Source organism: Hippocampus guttulatus, chromosome 13, assembly GCF_054856545.1.
Source record: "Hippocampus guttulatus isolate MCC_2025c chromosome 13, RoL_Hgut_1.0, whole genome shotgun sequence".
Lineage (NCBI taxonomy): Eukaryota > Metazoa > Chordata > Actinopteri > Syngnathiformes > Syngnathidae > Hippocampus > Hippocampus guttulatus.
In genome coordinates this window covers 7,622,649-7,650,613 of record NC_141273.1, presented here as the reverse complement: position 1 = coordinate 7,650,613, position 27,965 = coordinate 7,622,649, and the positions used below count along the sequence as shown (strand labels likewise).

Here is a 27,965-nt window from a genome sequence, read left to right as displayed (position 1 = left end):
ATTATAAATTAGCATTTGCCTGTACTGTACTGTCACATTGAGAATGTTTGAATTTCACAATAAAAGCAATTCAATTACAAAATAAACTGAAGAAATGTATAGTTTCCGGGCATTTTCTTGAGCAAGACCTTATAGCACTATTGATATGGTATAAGTAATTACCGGTGGTAGCAGTTAAAAAAAATGGATGGATGGATAAAAATGGTATAGCCCTACTAAGCCCTACTAACAAAATTGCTAATAATCGGCTAATATAGTCGTACTGGTGTCAACTATTGAAACTGGATGGAAGACCAAACTTTTTAGATAACATTTTGCTCCTGTAATGATGTTTATTAATACATAATAATGACTTTAAAGATGTACCATTTAAAAACATCCATCCTTCCATTATCTGAACTGCTTTATCCTCTTGAGGGTCGTGGGTGTGCTGGTGCCTATCCAAGCTGTCTTCATGCCGCAGACGGGGTACACCCTGAACTGGTTGCCAGCCAATCGCAGGGCACACAGAGACAAACAACCAACCACACTCACATTGACTCCAAGGGACAAATTAGAGTGGTCAATTAACCTACCGTGCATGCTTTTTTTGGAATGTGGGAGGATACCAGAGTACCCGGAGAAAACACACTCACGCAGGAGGAGAACGTGTAAATTCAACCACAAGGGAAAGCCGGGACCCGGAACCTAACCTTGACCTCTGCACTGTGAGGCGGACGTGCCCGCACCATTTTAAAAGAGAACTGTCAAATCTTAGTTGATATTATTACTGCTGGTTCACTGTTATGAATTGAGTCGGGGGCCGGCTCAGCCAATCGGGGCCATGGAAAGGGTAATTGACAGGTAGGCCCCGCCCTCTGAACACCTGTAATCCAATCCGTGTCGCCTTCACAGGTAAAACCGGCCTCGATTTCTCAGTAATGCCCCCCCCAAAAAAGCGAGTCGAGCCGACAAAACCCGTTCTACTCCGCCGGGGACACCTTGTTTGTTGCCGCTGCCCTCATCCAAACGTTCGAGGCGCCGTTTTTCTACGCTTAAAAGAAGACGGATCGGATTTTCAGTACCAACTAGAAAGTCCAGTTCGACCGACCGAGATGTCACAGGAGCATGACAAGTAAGTTGTCCTGGCCTCGCCACTCTCGAGCCCTCACAACAAACCGCCTCGCACTTAATAGCCACACTTAATTCCGACTTTTGTGGACTTTTGACATCTTTTTCCCCCGACACATTTCCCTTCGTCTCGCCTTGGAGTTTAAACGTCTATTTTGGCTTCCCTCTGACCAGCTGCTTCTCCTGCGACGTTTTTTCCCCTTATTTTATAAAGTTTCCCCTGAACGCACCACGGCTGTATAAATGTCTCTTTAGGATTATTTCCATTTTATCTTGTTGCTAATGGTAAGTTATCTGATACAGACATCTCCTGTCATGTGTCGAAAGTGATTCACCTGTCATGTTGGAGCCTGTACAGGTGCATTCTCACCTGTTGTGAGAGCACAGGCGCCAGTTAGAATCATCAGAATAAAGAAAAAAAGAGGACTGTCCCGTGAGGGTGATGGCTGTTTTGTTCATTTTGGGTTGTTTGATTTTGCCCAGAGCATTCAACAGTTGGGACCTATTATGTGTTTAGTCCTAATGATGTTTGTTCAGGAATAAACTGCAGCGGGGGTGATGTCACACTAAGTGTCCTCATATTGCATGTGTGAAAAAGTCATCAGCTTCTGACTGCCACATTCAAATAGCAGCGTTTTTTCTCAATGCCAAAGATGCTTAGTTCATCATTTCAATATATTTTTTTCTCATGAGGGCAATAACAAGGAGACTTTTGGAATGAAACTGTACACCTGCTAGGCGTTGGCTCCACGACAACAATGTAAGCAAGCACGGGGGTCGTTTGAGATGAGCTTTGTCAACTTTTCTTTCAGTTTTTTAGTCTTCTAATTAATTAATTGAATGCAAACCACCATGTAACACATCTAAACTATTTGTTTTCGTTGTGAAAGACATTTTCTCAAGAGTTTTGTTGCCCTTCAATAACGCTTCTTATCAGGTCGCTGTTTAATCAAAGGTACAATTAGAGCTAGGATTACTAATGATCACTTTGCATGAACAATAGAGAGGGAAAAGAAAGCATTTGTTGTAGATACTACGCATAGAAACTGAGCCACACGGTCGCTTGTTGGTGGTGGTGTTCAAGATGGTTTATAGCAGTGGGGTGAGGGCCCTTTATCCTTTTGAGGGATGGTTTCAGATTGATACAATGGTCATTCACATTATTTACTATGTATTATGAGTATTTTCGGGAGGCTAAATGTTTTTGGACTGGGCAGTACAGTGGACTAGTAGTTAGCATATTGGCCTCGTAGTCAAGTGGTCTTGGGTTGGAATCATCTACTGGTTTTCTGCAGATATGCCTGCTTATTCCCCAATTCCAGAAATGTACGTTAGGTCCATGTTAGGTCTAAATCAGAGGTATCAAACTCTAACAACAGGTGGTTGTTAAGACTTACAAATAGATGATGATCTCAGCAAAGAATGACAAATTGATTGATAACCTGTTATGAAATCAGATGTCAAGGAAAAGTTTGGTTTGTTCAGTTCATTTTAGAAAGGGGTTTGTTCATCAAAGTGCTTTCTGTAGCTCAATGTGAATGAGGCAATGCACAAGTTAGTGTGAAAGGGGCAACTTTCGATCTGTGATGGGGTTGAAGTCAGAGTTCTCAAGTTCTTTCGTATCAAATTCAAACATCAGCTGGGCTAGGCGCCCGCCCAGAGAAAATGGACAGATGGATTTTTTTTGGAATTTTTTTTTTCAACAAATTTTTCAACATTTTTCAAAGTTGTTTTCAGATCAACTGGTCTTTAGGGCAGCAGGTTACCCACCCCTGCTGGAAATGTTAAACCCAAAAAGAAACTCTGCTAATAATGCCACCCAGGCCTCGTCATTACTGTTAACATAAGTAAATATATGCAGTGCAAACAGGCCTGAGCTAATAGTGAAAAGTCCAATATTTTCCAACATGTTGATGGGTGTATTTTCATCTCGAAACGTTAAGTTTTGAGCTTAGAGGCTCACAGTGATGACACAACAAGCCAAAGGGGCTTCTAACTCGCACGCTATATCCGAATATTCAGCAGTTGTGTTTACAAAGCAGCATGGGGGAGGAGCAAGACAAAGACGCCAAGGCTCATCGAAACGTACAATGGTTGTCATTTTCCAGTTCGTCGTCGTCTTCTAAAAACAAAAGTTGTTAGAACGCAAGAATGCGGCCGGGTCGGATGCGTCACCTGCGGTAGGTGTGCGAGCCAATGAGGTGGCGGCGCCCCAGTTGTCGCACTGGACAAGCCTGTAGAGCATCTTTTCTCAAGGTGCATCGGCCGTTCCACGGCTAAGAGTTTGTTGCACAATCACAGAAGAGCCTGAAGAACTGGTCCTACAGATAAAGAACTCTTTCTCTTCCAAGTGTGACTGTTTTGAGACAAGGATGTGATTGACAAGATGTTTTATTTACATGCTTAATCCTCCGGAAGATGGAGGAAAAGGATGGGCTCAATAATCCTTGAAATATTTCATCACGTTTGCTGTCTATAGACGTTTATAGGGAAGATGAGTCACGTCCGCATTATTCTGCTCAATACAACACTCTGATCCCATCCATCGATTTTTCTATAATGCTTGTCCTCATTGGAGTCGCAGGTAACTAAAGCCTGTCCCAGTTGGCTTTGGGCCAGAGGCAGTGTGAACCCTGGACTGATTGCCATCCAATTGCAGGGCACGTACGCAGACAAATAGCCTTTCACATTCATACCTATGGTGAAAAAATAAAAATGTAAAAAATAAACCTCTAAAACAGTGGTTCTTAACCTTTTAGAGGTACCGAACCCAACCAGTTAATATGCACATTCACCGAACCCTTCATGAGTGATAAATAAAAAAGAAAATTATATATACTGTATATACTGTATATATATATATATATATATATATATATACACAGTACATACATACAAATTCAAGATATAAAAAAACACATTCACAGTGTTAAAAACAGAAAAAAGTAAATAAAATTTCAAGATATATAAATATATATATATATATATATATATATATATATTTTTTTAAATTGTACGACATACTGTCACGACAGTCTCACGTTGACTACCAAGCGAACTAAATTTCCCACAGCACTGATTGGACAAGCAATGTCATGTGATCATCTGCAGCCAGTGATGGCCAAGCGGGCATGTCATAACTAATTAACATGTTGCGTTGCGTGTGTCTTCCCCTCCATGGCAGAGGCTCTGTCGATCGAACCCAGGTTAAGAACCACTGATCTAAAATAATGTTGCATAGGTGTGCACATCCTCTTAAAAAAATTTGAATGTGGCTCAGACTTAACTAATCATATTCAAATGAGAGTCAGCGCACACCGGTCCTCATTGAAAGTGTCTCTGTTTAACCCCAAATAAAGTTGAGATATTACAGTAGGCTTTTCCTGACATTGCATGGTCCACACGAAGTTTCCACGTCATTCTTCAAAGGTGTCAGTCAAGGGAACAGAACAAAAGAATTTTCAGGGCATTAAAATACACCATTGAACACTGTGAATACAGCCCTCATTAAATGGAGAAAATATGGCACAATAGTGACATTAACATGACCCGGGCATCCCTCGAAAATTGATGAAAAGAAGAAAAGGGGTCAGGGAGGTTGCCATGAGCCCAACAGCAAGATTGAAAAGAGCTCAAGGAATTTCTGTCAAGTAGTGGCTGTTTGGTAAATCTCCCGTCATTTTCATCGGTCTTGGTTGTGAGGTAAGGTGGCAAGACAGACAAAACGTAAATTTGAAATCTCCCTTATGCAGGTGGTAATATGATATGGTCTGATGAAAGAAAGATCCAACTTTTTGACCATAACTACAAAATTAAAGATTGGCACAAACACTAAATTGATCATCAAGAGAAGAACAGAATACCGAGAGAGAAGTTTGATGATGGCACCATCACGCTTTGGGGCTGATTAACTTTTTAACGAGAACTGGGGTCTTCGTCAAGGTGAGTGAATTTTGAACAGTTCCAAATACCAGTCAGTGTTGGTACAAAACCTTCAGGTTTCTGCTAGGAAGAATAAAAAGCCTACCAGAACATCTGAAATGTATTCAGGGTGAATCAATGGCACTTTAAAAGTTGCCAGACTTGTCCTGACTCCCGTTTAACATGAGTTTGTCGTGAGTGATTCATTCTGAACAGAGCTACATATGTAGTCATAAGCGGGTGTGCACACTCATGCAACCACCAGTTTCATATCCCCCCCCCCACCCCCAAAAAAAAGATTTCAAGTTTTTCCCATTATACAGATTATTGGTTAGATAAAGGTTGATTTTTTTTTTAAATCTTTGTCTCACCTCAATGAGGGTGTGTCGTCTTTTTTTTTTTTTGGTCCACTGAATGTGCTGTATATATGCCGACCGAAAGAATCAATCAATCATGATACACACTTTCTGTGGCATTTTTATTTTGTGGTGTGCCATGAGATGTTTCGGATGTAAAATATGTGCCTTTTATCAAGCATCATGGAAGTTGATATGTCTGTTTTGCTTTCACTGGATCTGGCCATCGGGCCTTGAGTTTGACACCTGTGGCGTAGGGGAAAAAGGGATTTGTGTGTCTGTGTGCATGTTATTAAAATGTGATATTTTTTGTTAGTGCACCCTGCACCGAAGCATCCTATCAGTTTCACTTTCACAAAAAATATTATAAAAAATAAAATCAAAAAAGCAGGTCACCTTTAACCTACAGTGGCGCATGATCTGCATCACCTGAAGTTGTTAGCGGTCAACAGTCTGCAATTGTAGATTGCAATCAGAGCTGTTGCGATATTTCTTTTTTTTGATATTATGCATGCACATGCGGTCAAGGGTCGATCGCAGGCTTGTTGTTTGAAAAGTAGGTCTTCGGTCAAAAAAGGTTGGGTCCCCCTGGTCTAGGCGCATCCATGTGTTCTGATGAAGCGTTGCCTTTTTTTTCTTCGCAGCAAGCGTGCCGTCCTGGTCCTGCAGAATGACCCCAACTATGGCGGCCAGCGGCGCTCCTTCACCACAGAGGACGAAGCCTGGAAGTCATTCCTGGAGAACCCCCTGACGGCAGCCACCAAGGCCATGATGAGCATTAACGGGGACGAGGACAGCGCCGCCGCTTTGGGTCTGCTCTATGACTACTATAAGGTATCCTTGGCGGGCCATTCGCAAAATGTTCTAAAAAAAAAATCTGCAAAAAATCCTATTGCAAAATTTCTTAAATACATTTTTTTCTGCCTCCAAATTCTACAGACAACAGCCCATAATTAATCAGCTGGCCAATTTAATCGGAGGATATTAGCTGATTTAAAAAAATATACAGTATATATTTTTTAAAATACACATTAACATATTACAACATGAGACAAAGATAATGACATTCATGATCATTCATATGATCATTCTAGCAAAATAGCAATCCATATTGGAATCATGACCCAAAATCGAGTAGAGAATGGACATTTGTAGTGAGAACATTGTCACATTTTGTAGCGATGTTCGATACCATTCTTTTTCAGACTGATACCAGTATGAGTATCATAGTCATAGATACTGAGTACCGATATCATTAGTAGATAACTGTATATACAAAATGTATAAAATTATTTAACACTGACAAAAAATTGTGACCAAACTACTGTAACATAGTGCCAAAAATGTTGAGGAGGACTTGCTTAAAGTTAGATTTTGTTTGCCTTAAGTATCATTGGTTTATATTGGCAGCTTCCATGAGTACAGATACCTCACAATAAGGCTGTTATCGGCACTGATAGCGATATCAAGTGTCGGGATTCGTTCATCCCTAACATTGTGCATCCATAACACATTTGCAGAGCAAAAATGTGCCTACTTTGAATTTTTTTTTTGGGATTGAACAAAACGCATACATTTCCATCCACCTGCATTGGGATGTATTTAAAAATCCACAAGAAATCCACTGGGATTTTTTGGACATCACATGCATCATTACTCAAAAAAATGAACATTGAAGCTATACATACAGTAATTACCCATGGTGTCCTAAAAGTGGAAATTCAAATTGAGCTGCCGAAAGACGATATTAGTAACGATTCAGGGCCGCAACTTGTCCTGCTCCAGCTCAGGTGACACAATCACAGTGGTCTTGCACTCAATCAAAAGTGAACAGAGAGCGGGGAGGAGGATGAGGTAATCAACTCTTTGCACGGTTCCACCATAAGCAACGTACGTGGTGCAACATCTGTGAGGCAGAGCGCGTACCACGTCGCATGTAACTGAAGACGGCAACCTCTCGGGATGTGATGTGGTCAGACGCTCAGCGGCTGTGTTTACCCTCCCATACAGGTGCCCCGGGAAAAAAGAACAATAACCCAGGGCAAGCCAGATGCGTTGGTCTCTGATGTGGATCCCAACAAAAGGTAAGGCCTGACGTATAATGACAATGGGCTGTCGTGGGTGGACTGTTGCATTCTCCCAGTGTTGTGTGCAGTGTCTTCACTCTTTCTCCAGTGCCCAGTATTTAAACTAATGCTGTCAACGGGAATCTTAACCAGTCAACTGCCCTCGATGTTTTGGTTGTTTTTTTTTGAATGAGAATGGATGGAGAAATGTTTTGGTTAACTCTGGCATTACGAAAGCAAAAATTACTCATTTCAAAGTCACTTTTATGTCTTTTTACAAGAGGCTTGTTTTCTCTGGTTGTATTTTATGGTCCATAATAGATGATTTGGGTGAAACCAACACATGCTTAATTGCTGATTCCTAAAAATGGAATAACTTCGAAACAAGATTATTTTTGTGATGAAAGAAGCAAGTCAAATCATTTTTTGGCGGTCATAAAACACAATATGCTGTGAGCCTTTAAAGATCAATCAGATTGCTCTGAGTTGGCTGGCACTCAAGAGCTTCTCTTTTTTGTAAATGGCTAGCATTGAAAAGGTTAGTGTCTTCTTACTTTTGGCCCATCCTGTATATAATGGATTTTTTTTCTGCAGGAACCAGATTCAGGCAGCACATGGCATCTCTCCTCTTCCAGAGACCAGCATGGAGAACAGGATTCAAGTCCTCAAGGGGCCCTTCAACATTCTCCAGCTGGCCCAGGACAAGAGGAGTCAGTTCCCATCGCCAGGTCGGTGTTTTCGAGCACCTTTGACACATCCTCTTCTTCCGCTGTCGTTATCTCACTGTCGTGCGGTGTCTTTCATTCAGACACGACTGTCACCGTGTCCATCGCCGCTCTGCAGAATTACCCGCACGTCAAGACCGAGGTGCCCATCCACGGTTTGACTGTGCCCAACAGCTGCGCCGAAACCGACAACCACGTGAGCGTTTTCGACCGTCCGCAGCTGCCCCACAATTCGGTGCAGTTCAGCCCCAGCACTCAGTCCCGCACGCCCCCGGACTCCACCTTCTCAGAGAGTTTCAAGGATGGTTCCCAGGAGGTGAGTGGAATCCCGTTGCACTCCTCCTCTTCTTTTCCACTCTCAGATCTGGCTCATCAAACAATAGCATTTTCACCCGATCCCGTGGAGCTGACGGTGGGCTCGGCCTCCTTTAGTTTTATTTGAGCATGGAAAAATAGCAGCCAGTGTTTGATTATACCATTGTCTCAGCAACACAAAGTGCTGTGCTCTTTCCTCAACAATAGCCAAAAGCCCTTCCTCTAACCTCCTCTTTTTAACCTGAAGGGGGTTTACCGCAGAAAAGAAAAGAGTAACCCAACAAAATGTAGAGGGAGGTTGGCGCCGGAGGAAAAAAAAAAAAGCTTCAAAGGATGAGATTGATTGGGAAAGAAATTAGCATAAAAACTATGACGACAAGAGGAAGGCACGTTGCTCCGGGGTACAATTGGTGGTCGATGTTTTCAGTTATTTATTTTTTAAATCATTTTGGAGGATTAGAGCATCTAACAAGTCTCAAATTCACCATTTCCTGGAATTAGGATATTAGTTAAGAATGACTCATTTTTTAAAATGTTGTGGAAATTGTAGACTCGAAGAAAGCGACATTTTCTCACGTTCGCACTCCGAGAGAGTGTGTCGTTTTTTTTATTAGTACACCAAAAAACTCCCCGCGCAAAACGAGACCCGCCAAAAGTCGGTTTCCATAGAAACAAGCAATGTCATTACAGTATTTTGTTTTTAAGATGAAATCAAATCGAATTTGACTTTCTGTGAAATATTTTCTTACTATGAGCTTAACTTTTTGTGTGTCTTTTTACAGGTGTTTTCGTTTCCGGGTGAACTGCAGTTACGTATGGGCTCCATGACGCCTGAGGACTACAATCAGTTTGACACGGTGCCGGGGTAAGTCACGCCGCTGCCGAACCTGTCACCCACCAGCTTTCAGTTTTGACACCACCCTGCCTCTCTTTCTTTGGGCACCAGACTCCCCTGCTGTTGGAATACGAAACAGCTGTTATCCATAGGGATGTAACCATTCACTCAAGCCCCGATTTGATTTTCAGCTTCCGATTTCGATTCAGTTATTTAAAAGAAACGTTGTTTTTTTTAAATAAAATGAATGACTCATTTTATAACCATTTTTTAATTTTAACATCTGCATTTTGTCCTCCTTACAACTGTAGTTTTTTTGCAACCTCACAAAATCAAACTTGAAAATGAACTCATAATTGTTACTATTTAAACTAAATTTTTGTCATATCAGTGTTTTGTTAGTCTCAGAACTAAACATGAAAATCAATAAATGTACAAGAGATATGACTGTTCTTTTGTGAGAAATTTTGGATATCTATTATTTTATTTATTTGTTTCCAGCGATGCATATTTTAAGTTCAAATCGATTATAAATCATTTTTTGATGAATCGTTACATCCCTAGTTATCCATGATAGCCGCGATTCTTTGTCATACCGTTAGGTCACGCTACAGAAAATCTATGGATGGATCACATTTCTCCTCCCGTCTCTGTTTTAGGAATAATTTCGAGTACACCCTTGAAGCATCCAAATCTCTGCGTCAGAAGACAGGCGACGGAACCATGACGTATCTGAACAAGGGACAGTTTTACCCCATCACCCTGCGGGAGATTGACAACAAAGGCCTGCAGCAACCAATCACCAAAGTCAGGGTGAGAACTAACGAGCTCTAGCCCGATTTGTCCTGTGTTCATTATCACATAAAGACCCACAGTGCAGGTAGAGGCTGTACGCGAGAGTAGACTGAAGGCTGATTGTGCCTTCACAGAGTGTGGTGATGGTTGTATTCGGAGAAGAGAAGTGCAGAGAAGACCAGCTGAAACACTGGAAGTACTGGCACTCAAGGCAACACACTGCCAAGCAGAGGTGTCTCGACATCGGTACATTTGTTATTTTATTTATTTATGGCTTTCCTTTAATCGGCTGCATAATAAATAAAAGCTTGACATTTCCTGCACATCTAATGAGATCCAATGAAAAATATTTCTGCTGCCGCAGCTGACTACAAGGAGAGCTTCAACACCATCGGCAACATTGAGGAGATTTCCTACAACGCCATCTCCTTCACCTGGGACACAAACGAAGAGGCCAAAGTAAGATAGCAAAATGACTATACATGCACATGCATTCTAATGCTAAACTTCAGTTCCCATGAGGGGAACGTATCGACCATCACAGCAGTAATCACAATTACACCAAAATAGGAGTAACCCAAAAAGTGGAAAGGAAAAACAAAACAAAACATAAAAGCAACATTAGAGAGGAAGCCTAAGGAAAGTTGACATCTCATGTAAGCAGGAAGAGAACGGCATACAGATTTAAAGTTTTGCCTGGTGGTTTGAGGCAAGTAATACATAGAATAAATACAAAAATATTGTTCAAATGTGCTTCAATAATCGCCGTAGAATTAACATAAACGGAAAATTAAAGAAAATATGTGTTCAAAATATTTGAACGGTTAAATACCAAACTGATAATGGCGAGAAGGGGAACCCAGAAAAAGAAAAATAGACAAAAGAAAACAAGGACAAGCAAAAATGAAATCTAAAAATTGAAATCTAAAAAAAATGTGTGACAAACTTGCGCAGAAACAAAAAATAAGGACAAAGACACAAAGTAAAATACAAAAGGGGACAATAAAAAAATGTTAAAAACAAAGGAAATGGGTGACGTGCATGTGACATATTTCCCTTTCAGCAAAACAAACGTCATTTATAAACAGCAGCAAAAGAATGAGGAAACTCAGCGGGTGGGCTGAAGCGAGAGCTCCTTTTTCAATGGAGAGGCTGAAGGTGAAGAGTCTTCCTCGTTTGCTCACCCTCCCGTGGCCCTGACGTGTTGTTGAGAGGAGAGATGAACAATATGATTTGGCCTCCAAAGAGCCTAGCGGCCCACCCGTTAGTGTGCAGTCACACGCACTCACACAAACCAGGATGTGACTCTAACCGTCTCATGACTTCAGGACGGTGCCCGTAGGATGTTCATCCTTGTGTGTGCATTTGTGGTTGTCAGCAGCTTGTTTGAGGAAGATGATGCTCGCTTTTAGTTTGCCCTGCAACATTAATGCATGAAGTTTCACCCCTTTATTCTTTTTTTTTTTTTTTAATCTGCCCGAATGTTAGCCTGGCACTTGGATATGTTCATAATGGATGTTCAACAATGAAGTACAATAGTTTTAAATATATACACATAAGCACAATGATTATCTGGTAAAAGTAAATAGAAAGCTGACCTCCAAGGTTGAACAATTTGTTGTAGATGCTGCCTGCGTATGCTAGAATTTTGTCATAAATAATGATGCGCTACACCACAATGTCAACAAAATAATGAAAAATGGACTAAGGCAATCAGTAGAAAATGACAACAACAACAAAGACGACGAAACAGGTGAGAAAGGGGACAAGTTAAAAAGGAAAAAAAAAAGTCCAAAATGTATTAAAGAAGGAAAATGGACAACGAAAAGGCAAAGAAAACCATTCATGAATGATGGGGGGGGGGGGGGGGGGGGGTAAACCAGAAAAATAATGTAAACAATGAAATGAGGACTAAAATGATAACCAAAACAAAAAAATGAATTAAACTAAGAATGCATTGTAAAAAAAACTTTTGGTGAAAGGGGAAAAGTGAAATTCAAAGAAATTTATAGATGATATGCGCAGAAGAAAATAGTGCAAGCTAAATTTACAATTGAGGGATTTTTAAAAGTCTCACATTCATTTAAGAATATAAATACATTTTTAAAAGTTTCAGAATTTTATAATTTCGCTAAGTTGTGTTTATTTGTTGTTATTTCTTGAGAGGAAAACACAATGTATTTTTTTAAAGTGATAACCATGTACAAAGTGGAGAGCAGACCTCTTTGACGCATATGCAATAATTTTGTCAAGAATGTCAATGCCCTAACCTGTAATATAAACATATTTGAGGGCGAGGAAATCCATCTGTTTCCCACAAAAAAAATGAATTAAATGTGCTACCAAAAACCTTCATGCAGTTTATGCATAGTCCGGAAAATAAACAGCAATGAAAACTCAACCTACTTTATGTATTGTCGCTCTATTTGCCTAATTTGCATGCGTTTTCATTTAAAAAATGCTCAAATATGACAAGGGTTTGATTTTATGAATTTTTAGCTCTTTTATCATATTCCCATATTATTTTCCTACCACCTAGGGAAAGTTTATCTTTAGAGAGGGCTTTAAATGAGTGCGAGCCGCTGTTGTCTGGATTTGTCCACTAGAGAGAGACACAGATCACTGAACGTTAGAAACAGACATTTGTTGCCTTCATGCTGCTGGTGCCATGATCAATTCTCTCAAAATCAACAGTTACATAATTCTAATAATGTAATTTCTTCTATTTATATGGATTGGTCTGAAATGCAGTTAGCACATCTGCTTCACAAGCAGTTAGCACATCTGCTTCACAAGTCTGAAGTTCGAGGTTTGAATAAGCTCCGTTCCTAAGCGAAGTTCCTATGTTCGCCCACCTCTGGCCTGGCTCATGTGACTTTTCAAAAGTGCATTTTAGGTCCATTGAGTACAGTGAACCGAACCAAAGCACTTAAAATAATGAATGTGCTTATTTGTTAATTAATTTATTAATTTATTATTTTTTTTAATGGTCAAGGCAGATCTGCCAAAATGATGCTTCAACCCCTCATGTAAAAATCAGTCCATGTCATGACGATGCCACAAGATGAGGCCATAGCAGTAGTGGACACAGCTTGGGCCTGAGGACAAAGATAGCAGAAGGGGAAGTTTTTCAGAGCATAACGAAGGATAGGTTCCCTCAAAAAAAGAAAAAAACTAATTGCAGCATTTTGTCTTCAATCAACTCCTGATCCCTTGAATGGGTCTTCCTCAGATCTTCATCTCAGTCAACTGCCTGAGTACGGACTTCTCCTCTCAGAAGGGCGTGAAGGGCCTCCCCCTCAACCTGCAGATTGACACATACAGCTACAACAACCGCAGCAACAAGCCCATCCACCGGGCCTTCTGCCAGATCAAGGTGTTCTGCGACAAGGGGGCCGAGAGAAAGATCCGAGACGAAGAGAGGAAGCAGTCCCGCAGGAAAGGCAAGGTGGCCGACCTCAACCCGGGCCTGTCCTGTGAGTGGCGATGGCGACGCCTCAGAATGTTACGAGGCAACCGTGTGGCATGTTGGCGCCATAAAAAGACTTTGACCTGCTCCTCATTTTATGACCATTTTTACAGTCGTGGATGTCAAAGTGCCCATCCTGCAGAAACGCAATGACGTGACCATCTTCAAGATGATGAATGATCTCGAGACCCAGCCGGTGCTCTTCATACCTGACATTCACTTTTCTACCTTCCAGCGCCATGTGAGTTGTCGCACAAAACGCACATGCGCACTTTCATGCACCATTGAGAGCCACGGATCCACCCACTCATGGGTCATGGTGACCTGCTCGGTACAGTAACAGGCAGGAACACAGTGTGTGTTGTTGCTGATGCCAGTTGCAGGAAGGAGAAAAGTACAAATTCTTCCTTGCTGTACTAAAGTCAAGTTTTCACACATCTGTACTTGAGTTTAACACATTACTACTCAAACTCAAGGCCCAGGGGCCAGACCGGGCCCGCCACATCATTTTATGTGGCAAATCAGGTATGTTAGCAACCATGATTTTTGCTGAAATCTGCACCAAAATTTCAAATTGCAGCAAAAAAAATTAAGATTTTTTTTCACTGTATTTTTTTTCCCATCAGCTCATTGATCAGCTATCAGAATTTAATTTTGTCAAATATCAGAAATCAGCATCTGCCTCAAAATCCACATTGGTTTGGCATTTATTCTTACCCTGAGGGAAAAAAAGGATACTTTGGAAAAGTACAAATTTGGAAAAGTAAGATGCTCCTCATGTAAGGCCTGATGAGCATCGCTCGTGGTTAACTTGAAACATTATTTGTGGCAAATGCTTTGTCTTGTGCCACCCCAAAAACCGCCTGCTTCTGGCATGTTTTATGAGCAGAGTCATGGCCTCGGTGGAACTTAAATGAGGAATAAGAGCATATCGCACGCACACTTAAGTTCCGAATTTTATTAGTGTTGGCATACAAGCAGCCGGCGGCCTGTCAGATGAGACGTGTTCGCTGTGGACTCTGACCAGGTTGACCACGTCATACCACAAGCAAGTGTGTCTGTGCATTTATATGTCACGCAGGAGATAGTGAACAAACTCTTGCCTCTAATAATATGAGACAGTGATGAATCGTTTCCGAGATTGTCTCTGTGTATAATTAGATTAAAAAGAAACTAATATGTTGGTGGCAAACTTCAAGTGTGTGCATCTTAATGAAAAGATGACATCAAGATTTGCTAAATCCTCTGAGGGCCATGAATACAAATGTATGAAGACAGATGAACTGTCACATAAATATTCATAATTGTATATTATGAGAATCTGTGGGTTTAAATGGGTGGTATTTTTTTAAATAACATTTCCCCTGAAGTTTTAGTACCCTGTTGAAATTGCTTTGATTTTCATTCTTCTTCATGCAGAATACATTTGCAGTGAACAGGGCCAGCCCACAAATAGTGAAAAGTCACATATCACTGACGGCCATTTTATTGCATTGGATCATACACAGGGGGATTTAGAAAGAATACGCCAAAATCATTATGTAAAGTGTCCTTGGGTGTCTTGAAAGGCGCTTATAAATAAAATGTATTATTATTATTATTATTATGCAATATTTCAAAAACGAAACACAGTGTCAGTGTCACAGTGAAGGAAATGCACCATTTATAGAACTGACTAGTTCATTCATATTGTCAGATGATTGATTGTCTGCTTCCAACAAGAAACTCATTGCAACACACCCTCTCAAACTGAGCCACGATTTAGCAAATGAAATTGCAATCCCACTGAATGGAATCGTTCCACTTTTAAATGTACCATCCTCGAATCGTATCGAGATACGTATTGAATTCTATTTTACTGGAACGATGCACACCTTTACTCACAAGTCAAAGCAAGAAAAGTGACCTGACCACGGCTGATTAAGTGAAACGTGTACGTCGGATCGCTCGTATCTCGAGGCATCACTGTATAATATGCGGCCGCTTTTCCTTACAGGAGCGCTTTCAAATGTGTCCGATTGGTATCAGGGAAAATGCCGCCTTTGCCCTCCATTGATAAATGTGTGTAAATTTTGAGTGCTTCCTGCTGGATAAATAATGATCCATGCATTGGTGCCAAAAAAGAGCCTGCCTCCCCCCCACTGCTAATATTTACTTTGGTTATTTTTGGTGCTGCTGCTAACTTTGAACCTGGCTATCACTTTCTGATAAACTCTTGAGCTTACTGGGTTCATCGTTCCCGGAATAGCATTCTAATCACAAAAACACCTGCAATCAATACAGTGGAAGGAAAGAAAGCCTTTACAAGCATTTTTTTTTTTTTTTACAAGCATTTGCTGGCCTCCCCGCTCCCGGGTTGTGGCTTCCCTCCAGTTCTAGGAGCTCAGTCGACATTTGGACTCGTATCACCTCTCTAACTGGGTCAACCCCGTGAACTTGTTGGCCATCTTTAAACCGACCAGCCCTGGCATGTAGTGCTTTCCCAAAATGCACCGGTAGCTCTGAAACCTCAATGTCAGCAACGGCCGATTTTGATTTCCTCCTGTTCAGCCTTGTGGTGTTAATGTCCGTCTGTCTGTGTGTGTTGCAGCCTTTCGTGGCGGAAGATGGAGAAGACAGGTGAGCCCCGATTTCACACTCTCTGTTCACATTTGGTTTCACAATTGCCACCGTGGTGACCTTTTGGCACCTTCTCAGTAAAAAGGCGCAAAGGGATAAATGTTGTTATTAGAGAGGTCTTGAAGGCGTTGCATACCCACATGTTTGTTCTCCAGTGTCTTTAACTGCCTGTTAACTGGCTGTGAAGGCCTCGTAAGAACTGATTTATCTGCCTGTTTGTCCCACGCAGCTCTGGCATGAAGAGGTTGCCCTTTAGCGATGATGAGTTCGGGTCACCGCCCAATAAGATGGCCAGGGCAGAAGAACCCAAGAAAGGTAGGCATACGCGTATGTATGTGTGTGTGCGCACGCACACCCATGGGCGCGGTTTAAAACGAGTTAGAGGGGCAAGGGAGGGGTTCTTGCTGTGGGGGAAAACGTGTGAACGCTAGTACACGTGCATGTCAGCTTGCTCTGGTAGCCTCCTCTCAATTTCAAGCGCGCCCGCACACACAGACACACACACATACACATGCACACATGCTGAGGCCTTCACTCATTGGCTTCCAACAAAATACCATTTGCACACAGGCACACAACAAACAAACCTGTGCCCTTTACCCTAGATCAGAGCCAGGCTAAGTAGTATGGCTCGCGGACCAAATGCAGTCCATTCTGTTCTTTAATTGCCAATCGAGCATTTACATTAAGAGTGCTGTAATATCTGTCGCATGAATTTAACTGCGTTTCTGAAAATTGAATGCCAAAATTCAACATCGCAAAACCGTCCAACTCCAAGAAAACAATTTCCTGCAAAAACAGACAAGTCCAAAAATTTCACCTAACTATAAAATGAAATGATCAGTATTTGAGCTTTCATTTCGAATTCTGTTATTATTTAAAACAGCGATGAACTGAAAGTTGCTACAAATAAAACAACTGCGTGGTACACACGCTCCCTCTGGTGGTATGCGAAATAATCACTAAATTAATTGTTCAAACTGCGCATAATGACACAGTGACTTTTGTTTTCAATTCCACATGGTAAATGTAAGTAACACTCAGTTATATTCCGATTTTAAATACAATACTTTTGAATGCAATCTTGAAGAACGATAAAGTATCAGAGTCGGCCGAAGTGTTTATATATATACAACATTTAGGCCGACTCTGATACTTTATTTCAATGTGGGTCACTATGGTAGTATTTTGGATGTATTTTGTGAGGCCGTATTTGTTACCAAAAAGTGTGAGGAGATCTTATTTTAGGAGGTGCGAGGACATTGCTTGGGGGAAATGCAATAAGAATCACTGTATAATATGAACGCTTCAGTACAAAGAAGAGCGTTGACATTATTGATTACCCTCATGAGGTTCCAAGAAGAAAACATGAAAGGGTCACAAGATATTTTGTTTACCCTGCATAATTGGTTTTTCAACTTTTTCCTCAGCTTATTAGGTCACTAAACATTTCCACACAAAATCCAGTAGACGCAACTAAAGGCTACTTTTTTTTAGGATTTACATTTCTAGCTCCTTTTGGAGAAGCCTGACCTCAAATGTCTTTTAATCATCAATGGATTAAAAGGAATTGTGTTATTTAAAGAAAACAAAAAGTCCCACGTGGCCTTTTTTCGTTTTTGGCAAGCCGCTCAGCAGTTCAACCGGTCCGCCAGCTACAGGCAATCAGGTTGTTGTGGTACAAAGCTGTCAATCATTTGCAGCGCTGCCTCTTAAAATGACGCCAAACACATTTTCACATGGCGGCTCGAGACAGGTGATGAGTTGAGACAAACAACCGCTCATAGCATTACATGAGTACGTCTAAACACCTCCACCAGAAATGACTCATACAAGCACACCCTAAATTTGTCTTGAAATAGAAGCTGCCGATGGACGACGTGCAGTGTTTTCACTTGTTCCAAAAAAGGTTTCTGACCAAATAAATGTAATAAACTGGGTCTTGGGAAGAATGAGAGTCTGCTATCATGTCCCTTTTGTATGTTTGCAGTCATGTATGATGATTACAGTGTGTGCGTGCGCTCTCTCTGGGCCCTGAGCCACTTTTCTTTCTTTCTTTCTTTTTTTTTTTTTTTTAGTTGGAATAATGCCCGTGCAGTCTGGAGTCAGTTTGAAAAAAAAAAAAGTGGAGGTATTTTGCATGGCAATGTCACTTGCGATGTCTGTGCCAGATGTATGGTTGTTTTTGCGTGTTGACATGGTATTGTAGATCTGGAAAGCCCTGATGGGTTTTAATATGAGAGATAAATTCAGATGATTTGAGCGTTTCATTGCGCAATGGAGAATCTTGACATTCGTCCATCCGGCCGGCCATTTTGTATACAACATATCTTTATTTATAGAGCGCTTTCGCGAGCCACAGTCACAGCCCAAGCCAGCTCCTCACCTCAGCTGTGGACTTGAGCAAGCAGCTCAAGTTTCCAGACCACGTCACAACAACTTTGCTTTGGCCAGCCACCGTACTTACGTCAGGATCTTCAAGGCAGGTGCTATTGATAGAACTGACAGTTCCTTAGGGAGGATCGCCTAGAGGAGGCGAATGAGTAGAAGCGGTCAAAGGACCAGGAGCTAGTCGAGCAATGACAAAGAGGAAACTGGAAGGCACGCTGTGAGCCCATTGAAATTGGGTGTATGGGCTTTGCTGGCCGTTCACTGTGCATGGTGTCCACTCCAGTTGCCATCACAGGTGCAGAGAAAAGGAAGGCCATCAAGGCCACCATGGAGGCACCAGAAAGAGCCTCTAGATAGATGATTCTGGATGAAAAGGAGCCATCTGTGGGCCAATGCTCCTGGGACACAAGCCAGAGTCTCATTAACCCTGGCTGGGTCACCTGAGGGAGGTGGTATGATGGCGGAAGATCACTGATGATGTGTCCCAGTGCATCCAAGGATGTATCTCACACTTACATCCGATATAAAGTCGTTTTTCCTTAATTATCATACTGATACAAGTTCTTCCAGATGTGGAAAATCTGAGCTATATACCGGTAATATAAACGGATGACTTGATTTATATTTTTATTTACTGACTCTTATGTGCATGTAACCTTTGCCCTAATCTGTTACCTGATCAAATCACGACTGATTGATAGGCTCTATTTACAGATCTTCAAGCCCTCATTCAGGACTTTGATATTAGGTGCGGTCAATCTAGTTTGTTGCATAATAGACTGCTGACCTTGTTACTTGTGCTGGGTTTGTTGTTGTTGTTTTGTTTTTTTGCCCTGACTCTTGATTGTTTTTGCCACAAACCTCTCTAGTCAAAAAAGGTTTGGGTCTTTTAAATTATCCGAATATTTCATACTGACAAGAATGGAGGCGCTTTCGTGTGTTTTTGGGCTAATTTGTGAATTTATTGTTGTTTCTCTCTCTCTCTCTCTCTCTCTCTCACACACACACAAAAAACGATTCTGGGGTCTGATATGTCACTATACACGTGCAAAGTAGCATAATAATCATTCATCTGGAAAGCTCATGTGAAGCACTTTAATATGAGGTATTACTTGACAGGTGAGCTGCCTTTAATGGACCGCTTTGTGTTTGCCCACCACAGTCCTGTTGTACGTGCGCAAGGAGACGGAGGAGGTGTTCGACGCCGTCATGTTGAAAAATCCCACCCTGAAAGGCCTGGTGGACGCTGTAAGTATCATTATTTAATACAAAAACTCGCCCAGATGAACTCGGGGACCTTTCTCTGGGACGACATAGCAGCTAAATGAGCTATGACGGGACGCCCACCTGGTCCGCTCGGGTCCAGAGTGGGAAGCATTTCAGGAAACATGACACGGTTTTGTGTTTTCAGATTTCAGAGAAGTACGACTTGCCTTTGGACAAGGTTGGAAAAGTCTATAAGAAGTGCAAGAAAGGGTACGTATGAGTCACAATGAGCAAAGCTAACTGACAGGTAGTTTTTGTTTTTCATGTCATGTCTCTCACGTCACATATCGGGCAGGCCCTCCTCCTGTAGGAGGTTTTGCTTTCCGACTGCAGCTGAAGCAGAGGGGCTTGTTCAGCTGTCATACAGTCAGTGTCAGATCTGGGTCTATTGTGAATCCAAATCTTTACAATGTTAAAAGGCTTGATTTTGATTGACGCTGTCAGAGAGGGGTTCATTGAAATATTTTTAGTGCGTGGAACAAAAATCACAAATTTTTTTCGGATCCCATTTTTGTGTGCTTGTAACAAGGATAAAATATTAAAGTAGGTCTAGCCATGAGCCATCGGCTTTAACCCTTTCAGGGACAGTGGTTACTCCAGTGGACAGCTTATCAGGTTCATGCACATTATTTGTGCATGAAAGGGTTAATATGCCACTGAATTGCTTTATGCACAAATTTGGTTAAAATATTCAGTTCGTCTCACATTCAGATAATGAAGGAAAATATTCAATATGAGCAATAATATAGTTTTTTTTTTAAATCAAGCGTAGGGAGCTCAACTTTGTGCAGCTGAATGTTCGTCCCTCCTGTTTCATTGCTAGTGTTGTATAGAACATAGTAACGTCTGTACTGCATGACATTAGACAGCAAACTACGCAGCATCATGAACATTTGGAGGACGCGATTCATTGTGGTGATTTTATTTGGAAAACCGATGTCATGCTTTCTTTTTTATATGTCAAGTTTGCTCTGATGAGTACCAAAATCTCTGTTTTTCAGGATTCTGGTCCACATGGATGACAACATCATCAAGCACTACTCCAATGAAGACACCTTCCAGATCTCCATGGAGGAGATGGGCGGCATGTACAAGCTCACCCTCACGGAAATCTGATTGGACGCAGCAGGAAGCGGAAGAAGAAGAAGAGGAGGAGGAGGATGAAGGGTTTACACTGTACATTGATGATGGACTTGTATCATCTTACAAGGCAAAACAAAAAGAAGTGGTATTTAACAAGCCATATAGCTCTTAATGTGCCTCATTGTCAATTGATTCCAAGGAATGTCAGGAGATTTTTTTCCCCCTCCTTGTCTCCTCTATGTGTTTTGTACAAAGCTTCAGTGGTGCTGCTATACCTCATTCTCCTCTTGCAAAAAGCAGCAGTGTTTCTCATTATCCTGACATATTGTGAGGAGAAACAGCTCATCTTAATCAAGCCATAGCACTGATGATTACAACCAGTTACGATGAATAGTTACTACTGTGTAACTTGTAAAATGAGCACATGGTTAATAAGGACGAAAGAAAAATCCTGAATATTCAATGTATTTATCACATAATTCACAGGAAAAAAAATATGGCAGTATTTAGCATGTAAAAATCATCTTTGTACAATTAGGAGAGATGTGCATGCATGTTTTTTAAGAGTAGGACACGTTGTTTGAGAGTGAAATGGCTTCGATTTCTGACCAATTGAAATAATAGCCTCTTTAGTATTAAATAGAAGGCGAGAACGCATCTTCCCTTGAGAACGAGTCTTGCGTAGGTATAGTCGTTAATGAATTGGTCTAGTAAAGTCACCATACTGTTCTGCAAGTGCAATATGACATTTGGATTCAGAAAAAGAAAATACAGCATGAAAATATTGTACATATCCTTTCAGAAACATGCTTACATCTTCGGATCTTCTTTATATCGCAGTACTTACTTCTGTGTTTGTGTATATATTTATTACAAAGAGAATGGTTTTGGGGTTGTTTTTTTTGATTTTTTGCTTTGTATACTGTATTCAGATGTCTATCATGCCTAATATGTTTTTATATGGATTTATTATTGCATTGCGTGTCAAGGGAAAAGGTTTTTGTTTTTCATTTTAATGGAAGCTCTACTTTTTTGTTGTTGTTGTTGAACAGATTTGAATGCACAATAGCGCTCAATAAAAGCTCGCTTGTGCTGCTGTCTTCCTGTCTTCAAGTCAAATGATGGATGCGTATGTATTACAGTGTGTGTTCAAATGTGTTCAGGAGCAGGTCTGCATGGGCATGGGATCAACACTGTGGGGTCTCAGGAAGCATGCACGGGTGCTGACACCACCTGGATGCCATTTCCTGTGCTGGCCCTTTAAATAATATTCTTTTCACAAGCTCTCTCAAGGTGCGCAGTACATTGATGGAGCTACAAAAGAGAAGTCCCTCTGAAATGCCAATGAAAAAACTCATACAACAAGGTTGAACATATAGCAATGCAAATATGCCCCACAAGAGGCAGTTGAAATTCTTGGAGTTACCGTATTTAAACCGCACACTGACTATTCTTCAGTCAGTGTGTTTTATGTCATCATATTTAGACACAGTGGCTATAACAAGTCTACGCAGCCCTATTCAAATGCCAGGTTCTTGTAACATAAAAAAAAAAAAAATTAGCCCAAGATAAATTGTAATGTGACTGAAAACCTAAATTACTAAATTGATTTTTTTAAAGTGTGCACACCCACTGATAAATGGGATACGGATGTTTGCCGTTTTAAAACCACAAGTTTGAACGTAGCCTCCCTTCACGAATCCCTCCACCCTTTGAGTCTTTGACCAAATTATAATGCAATAATGAATGTATGTAGTTGTGATAGTCGTAGTGGAAATCGCATAATAGTAAAACTGGTGGGGAAAATAACAAAGAAGAGTCCATAAATAAGAGTCAGCATTTGCACAAAACCACCAGGCTCTGCTGAAAAGTAAGAAATCAAAAAGTGAAATGTCAGGAAAAGCCTACTAGAACATCCTAACTTTGTTTGAGGTTAATCAGAGGCACTTAAAATGGTGGCAGGTGTGTGCAAAGAGCCACTTAACATGACTTTGAATGTGACTGGCTTAGTCTGAATACAGCCACATCCCCATTTATGTGAAGGGTGTGTACACTTTTGCAAACAATATCTCAGTTGTCTATTTTTACTTCACTTCTCGAAAGGATTTCATTTTTGGTGGAAAAGGTTTTGAATTGCTTTTATCATGGCAAGCTTTTTCTATTCCTTCTACTTCTTTTACTATGACTACTTCTACTCTCTCATTCGTCATACTTTCCTGCAGTTTGGATCCCACGCAGTGCAATGCCACCTCTCAAAAAGTCACTGTCAAGGTTATTATAGTTGACGAAAACTGACAAAAAAACAAAAACAAAAATTCCAAAAACATTTTCGTGACCGAAATAAAGTAAAAGCGAAAATGCTTTTGAACGGGGGTTTAAAAATTAACTACAATCGTCACGAAAATGACCTTCGCTTTCATCATTCGGTGACTACAGTGGGCAGCTTATCATATTATTAGGTTACAGGGTGCACGAAAGGGTTACTATTACGCATGAGCTTTTGGGGTTCATTTTACTGTCAATTTATTTTGGTGTTGTCATTTTGTCAATATAAAATCTTTCCATAATTGTTTTTGTTGTAACTAGGTCACTTAACAAGTTGTGCGCTCCTCTGACGCACATGCCGGTGTTGATCATAATTATCACGGGTGTGTCCAGAGTACATGTAGACAGCGCGGTACAAGATGGCGGCGGTGACAGTCAAGTGTGAAGGATGTCTCATGTAGATATCATTCAAACAAAGCAAACCCAAAAATTACCATACTGCCCCCCCCCACCCCCGCCACAAAATTTTTATCCCTTTAGGATAAAGCCATCTGCTCTCAGTCTTTGACTCTCTCACTTTCCCTCTCTCTGGATCCCTCTTTCTCTCCCTCTCTCCAGACACTGTGCCAACTTTCCTCACTTGTCCTCATTTCACCTCACACTTTCTGTTGCTGTGCTCGAGAGCCAGCCAGCTCTTTGCGTTTGATATATTCGGAGGGGCAGAAAAAAAGGGAAAATCCGGGAGCAGCTGAGGACATTCACTATCTCCATGAATAGCAGCACGATGGTCTTGTGGTCAGCGTGTCTGCCTCCCAGTCATAGGGTCCTGATTTCAAATATCGGTTCAAGACTGAATGCTTGAATCATACCTTGAACACAACACGTAGTATCATTATTCACCTTTATGTATTGGAAATATTCTGAGTAATCATCAATAATGTGTTAGATTTTTACGCTAAATGTTTTATTGCACCAATCAATCGTCCATGTTTACATTTATTGAAGTGTGAAGTGTCAGATGGCACAACAGTCGATCGTCAGCTGTGGATGTGAAACTCAACTGACATTTTATTGTTGACGCCATTCAAATTAGTGCTTAAACGTTTCCTGTCACAATAATTTCAAGCGACGTCAGGTTGACGCTGACCATATTCTGGCAGGTCACTAATTTTTATTTTTTATTTTTGACAGCACATGTTGTCTATGGGTGAGCCGCATTCACAGAAACGCCATCAAAGGTAGAAAACTGAAAACATCCTGCTGGGAGCCGATGAACTCGCTGTGTCCACACTTGTTATGACATAACACAAGCGCTCCTTTGTTTCTTGTGTGGACTGAAAATAGCAGTGATCGTCTCCGGTGAAGTGCAGCATAGTGGAAGTGGACTCAGTAACACCAAGACTGCATTGTGATTGAACACCAATGTGATGGCAATTGCACAGATTTTGCAGCCCGCAGCAGCAGCAGCAGCAGCAGCAGCAACAGCAGTATTAGGCGGCTGCACATGCTCAGTGCGTCTCCAGGGGAGGCTCCACCGTCGGGAGACCTGGCAACGCTGTCTCCTGCTCCTCTAGTTGCCTGACAACAGCCAGCCAGCAAGCTGGCAATCAGTGTCTCCTAGCAGCAGATTGGCCTCAGTGTCTCCCGCTGACCAATCAGGAAGCAGCGCCGTGTGGTGGAATGTGTTGTTGTTGCTCATGTGTGGGAGAGGAAAGCCACTTCTGCTGAGCTACACAAAGCATCCACCATGTTCACGACAATGACATCATCACCACCAATGAGAAAATGCATTATTGGTTCTTGTGTAACATGAACTTGAATCATGTTTGACTTGATGAACGTACCGATAGAAGGTTTGCTTGGTTGACAAGCTGAAAGTAAAAGTTGTTGGTCACCCATCAATTAATACCACTGATCAACCCGTTTATTTCAGTTTTGTTTTTGTTTTTTAAATCAGAGATGCGAGTAAACTTTTCTAGAACATTTTTTTGTACTGATCCAAATCTGCCTGAGATTTTTTCTATAGTACATCATGTTTTCAAAATAATAATAATAATAAGAAGAAGAAGAAGAAGAAGAGCAAAAATATTACAACAATTATAATAAACTGCATCAGGATGATTTTATGCTGTGCAACCATTTGGCGAAACAAAATTGACTAAATTCAACACACCATCTTTTCTCTGTGTATGTAATTTATCAATATTCATTCATTCATTTTCAAAACCACTTATCCTGAACAGGGTCGCAGGGGATGCTGGAGCTTACCCAAGATGACTTTGGGCAGAAGGTGGACTACACCCTGAATTGGTCGCCAGTCAGTTGCCCAGCACAATTTAATAATATAATTCGCAATATACAGTATGTGAACAAATTGATTTTTTTCCCCCCTGAAACGTCATAGCTATAAACGCATGATAAAATCAGTATTGCATAAGCTTTTATCGCTCAAACTCCATCCATCCATTTTCTGATCTGCTTGTCCTCACAAGGGTCACGGGGCGTGCAGGAGCCTATCCCAGCTTTCTTCGGGCAGCAACTATTTGATGTTATTTTGAAGCAGTCCAGTCAGAAGAAGACCATTAGAATAACCAATAAAAGCATGGATAGGCTTCTCTTGGTCTGCTTGCAGCATGGAATTTTTCAAGCAGTATGTTTTTCAGCAGGTAAAAGGCTGTTTAAGTAATTGATTTGATGTGGGCCGATGAACGTCAGATCTGTATCAATCAGCACACCAAGGTTTCGGATTTGAACAGTCAAGTGTTTACGAACAGGAATCCTCTTTTCTTTACTGTCAAAAACAATTACTGTACCTATATATTTTTTTGGGGGGGGCGGTTAATTGAAGGAATTTTTGCTTCATCCAAGTATTAATTAGCATGATTATTGAGGTACATTGTGAGATTATAATGTTAGTTTGGGAAAAGAGGGGATTTGTTGACTGTAAACACAGAGGGAACAACAGAGGCTACAACTGACAGTTTTTACATACTACGCCAATAAAGATGGTTCTGATTCTAAACTAGTTCATTGGGTGCCGTTCTTAACCTCGAAACATCATACTGTACTTTGGGGATATTCTAAAGTGAGGACCCACTGTACAAGTGAAACTGTGGGTCTTCGGTCGCCTGTCAGAGGACTGTGCAGGAGCTGTTTGTAACATATGGCTTGGGGTGGTATATTTAACCCTGCCCGGGCAACGCCCCCTTCCCTCCCACCATATCCTCGATGACTCCTGGGCTTCCTGGACGGGGGGCGGCACACGGGAGGAGGTGAGTATGCGGAGGCCCGGCTAGGGCCCGCATAACCTTTCCTCCAGATTCCCTTACTAAGTTGAAGCGGACTTCCCCACTTTCGAGCGCAAACAGCAGTCGGGAGCGGGCTGCCTGTCGCACATTTACTCTACCATCCCCACCCCTGCACTGCATGCACTCCTTCACTCCTCCCGTTCCTCTGCAATGCCACACACTGCCCTCATTGCACCCTACTGTCATGCTTAGTCTATATGGAACACACACACACACCCTGTGACAAAAAGCAGTGCAGATACAGAGACATGAGTCTGCAGTGGTGGCAAGCAGCACATACCGACTTCTGCTGCATGCTAATTCAGAATCAGAATCAGAATCAGAATCATCTTTATTGGCCAAGTATGTAGAACACACAAGGAATTTGTCTCCGGTATAACACGCTGCATTAGTATCATCGTAAACAACAAATCATTGAACCATTTTAGAGTAACCAGTAGCAGTATTTGTAGTACAAGAAGAGTGACTACGTCAGTGACTGTTTAAGGAGTTAATGGCTAGAGGGAAGAAGCTGTTTAAGTGTCTACTGGATTTGGTGCGCAGGGATCTGTAGCGTCTGCCTGAGGGGAGTAGCTGGAAAAGGTGGTGGGCAGGGTGCGGGGGATCCAGGAGGATTTTCCGTGCCCTTGTCTTGATTCTTGCAGTGTGCAAGTCCTCAAGAGTGGGTAGGGCGGTGCCAACGATTTTTTCCGCCGTCCTAACTGTCCGTTGAAGTCGGATTTTGTCCTTTTTTGTGGCGGCCCCAAACCAAACCGTGATGGAAGAACACAGGATTGATTCGATGACTGCCGTGTAGAACTGTCGTAGCAGCTGTATATTGCGGTCAACAAATTATTTTTGGTGACCATTTAGGGACCTAAAATTGTTCAAATGCTCAGAATCTTCGGCCTCTCGACAGTCAATATTCTCATTTCTCTCTATTTTCTTTCGTCCTCTCTGAAAGCAGATTGATTACCATTGTGTTTAATCCAAATCACACAATTGCAAACATCCGCTGTTACTTTAGAAAAAGACATTTTACGGGCCAAACCGGTAAACCAATCATCCCAAATGTATGTGCATTTTCTGTCGTGTCAATTTAAAAAGAAGTCTTGTTTTTGAATTAATGGATGCAAATTAATTGATTGACAGATTATTAAAATAATCACTGCTTGTTGCTCTCATATGCTACTATCTATCCATCCGGCCATTTTCTATCGCATTCATCCAGCGGTGGAAGGGAACAAAGTAGGCTCCAAATGGTTCGTTACTGTCTCTTATCATGGTAGTAGTGTGGACAGCACTGCGCCATATTGAAAACTGTCGTATCATTTGAGTGGGCTACTCAAATAGCGTACAGTGCAAGGGGAGATTCAAATAATATCCATTGATCTATTTTCTATGGCGCTTGTCCTCATTAGGGTCACGGGTGAGCTGGAGCTTTAACCAGCTGACTTCGGGT

At 41.4% G+C, this 27,965-nt stretch overlaps 1 protein-coding gene across 3 annotated transcripts; it reads left to right on the top strand.

Annotated features, from left to right (window-relative positions):
- The first annotated feature begins 950 nt into the window (after positions 1-950).
- On the top strand, positions 951-22,051 carry grhl1 (grainyhead-like transcription factor 1). Of its 3 annotated transcripts, none has more exons than XM_086127259.1 (16): positions 951-1,114; positions 6,032-6,221; positions 7,398-7,471; positions 8,048-8,181; positions 8,262-8,494; positions 9,276-9,358; positions 9,988-10,141; positions 10,258-10,369; positions 10,488-10,582; positions 13,356-13,566; positions 13,706-13,833; positions 16,183-16,211; positions 16,441-16,526; positions 19,765-19,850; positions 20,014-20,078; positions 20,870-22,051. In XM_086127259.1, exons 1-16 carry the CDS (start codon positions 1,095-1,097, stop codon positions 20,982-20,984), a joined length of 1,815 nt encoding a protein of 604 aa, XP_085983385.1. In that variant the 5' UTR covers positions 951-1,094; the 3' UTR covers positions 20,985-22,051. The 3 variants fall into 3 exon arrangements, with proteins under 3 accessions (XP_085983385.1, XP_085983384.1, XP_085983388.1); XM_086127258.1 differs by having other exon boundaries at positions 13,356-13,599; XM_086127262.1 differs by lacking the exon at positions 951-1,114 and adding an exon at positions 1,128-1,395 and having other exon boundaries at positions 13,356-13,599.
- The last annotated feature ends 5,914 nt before the right edge of the window (positions 22,052-27,965 follow it).

Excerpts from the sequence above, each read along its gene's own strand:
- grhl1 (XM_086127258.1), top strand. The coding sequence starts at position 1,095 with ATGTCACAGGAGCATGACAA. Across the intron at positions 8,182-8,261 it reads GAGTCAGTTCCCATCGCCAG|ACACGACTGTCACCGTGTCC; the intron begins GTCGGTGTTTTC and ends TCTTTCATTCAG. Across the intron at positions 9,359-9,987 it reads CAGTTTGACACGGTGCCGGG|GAATAATTTCGAGTACACCC; the intron begins GTAAGTCACGCC and ends TCTCTGTTTTAG.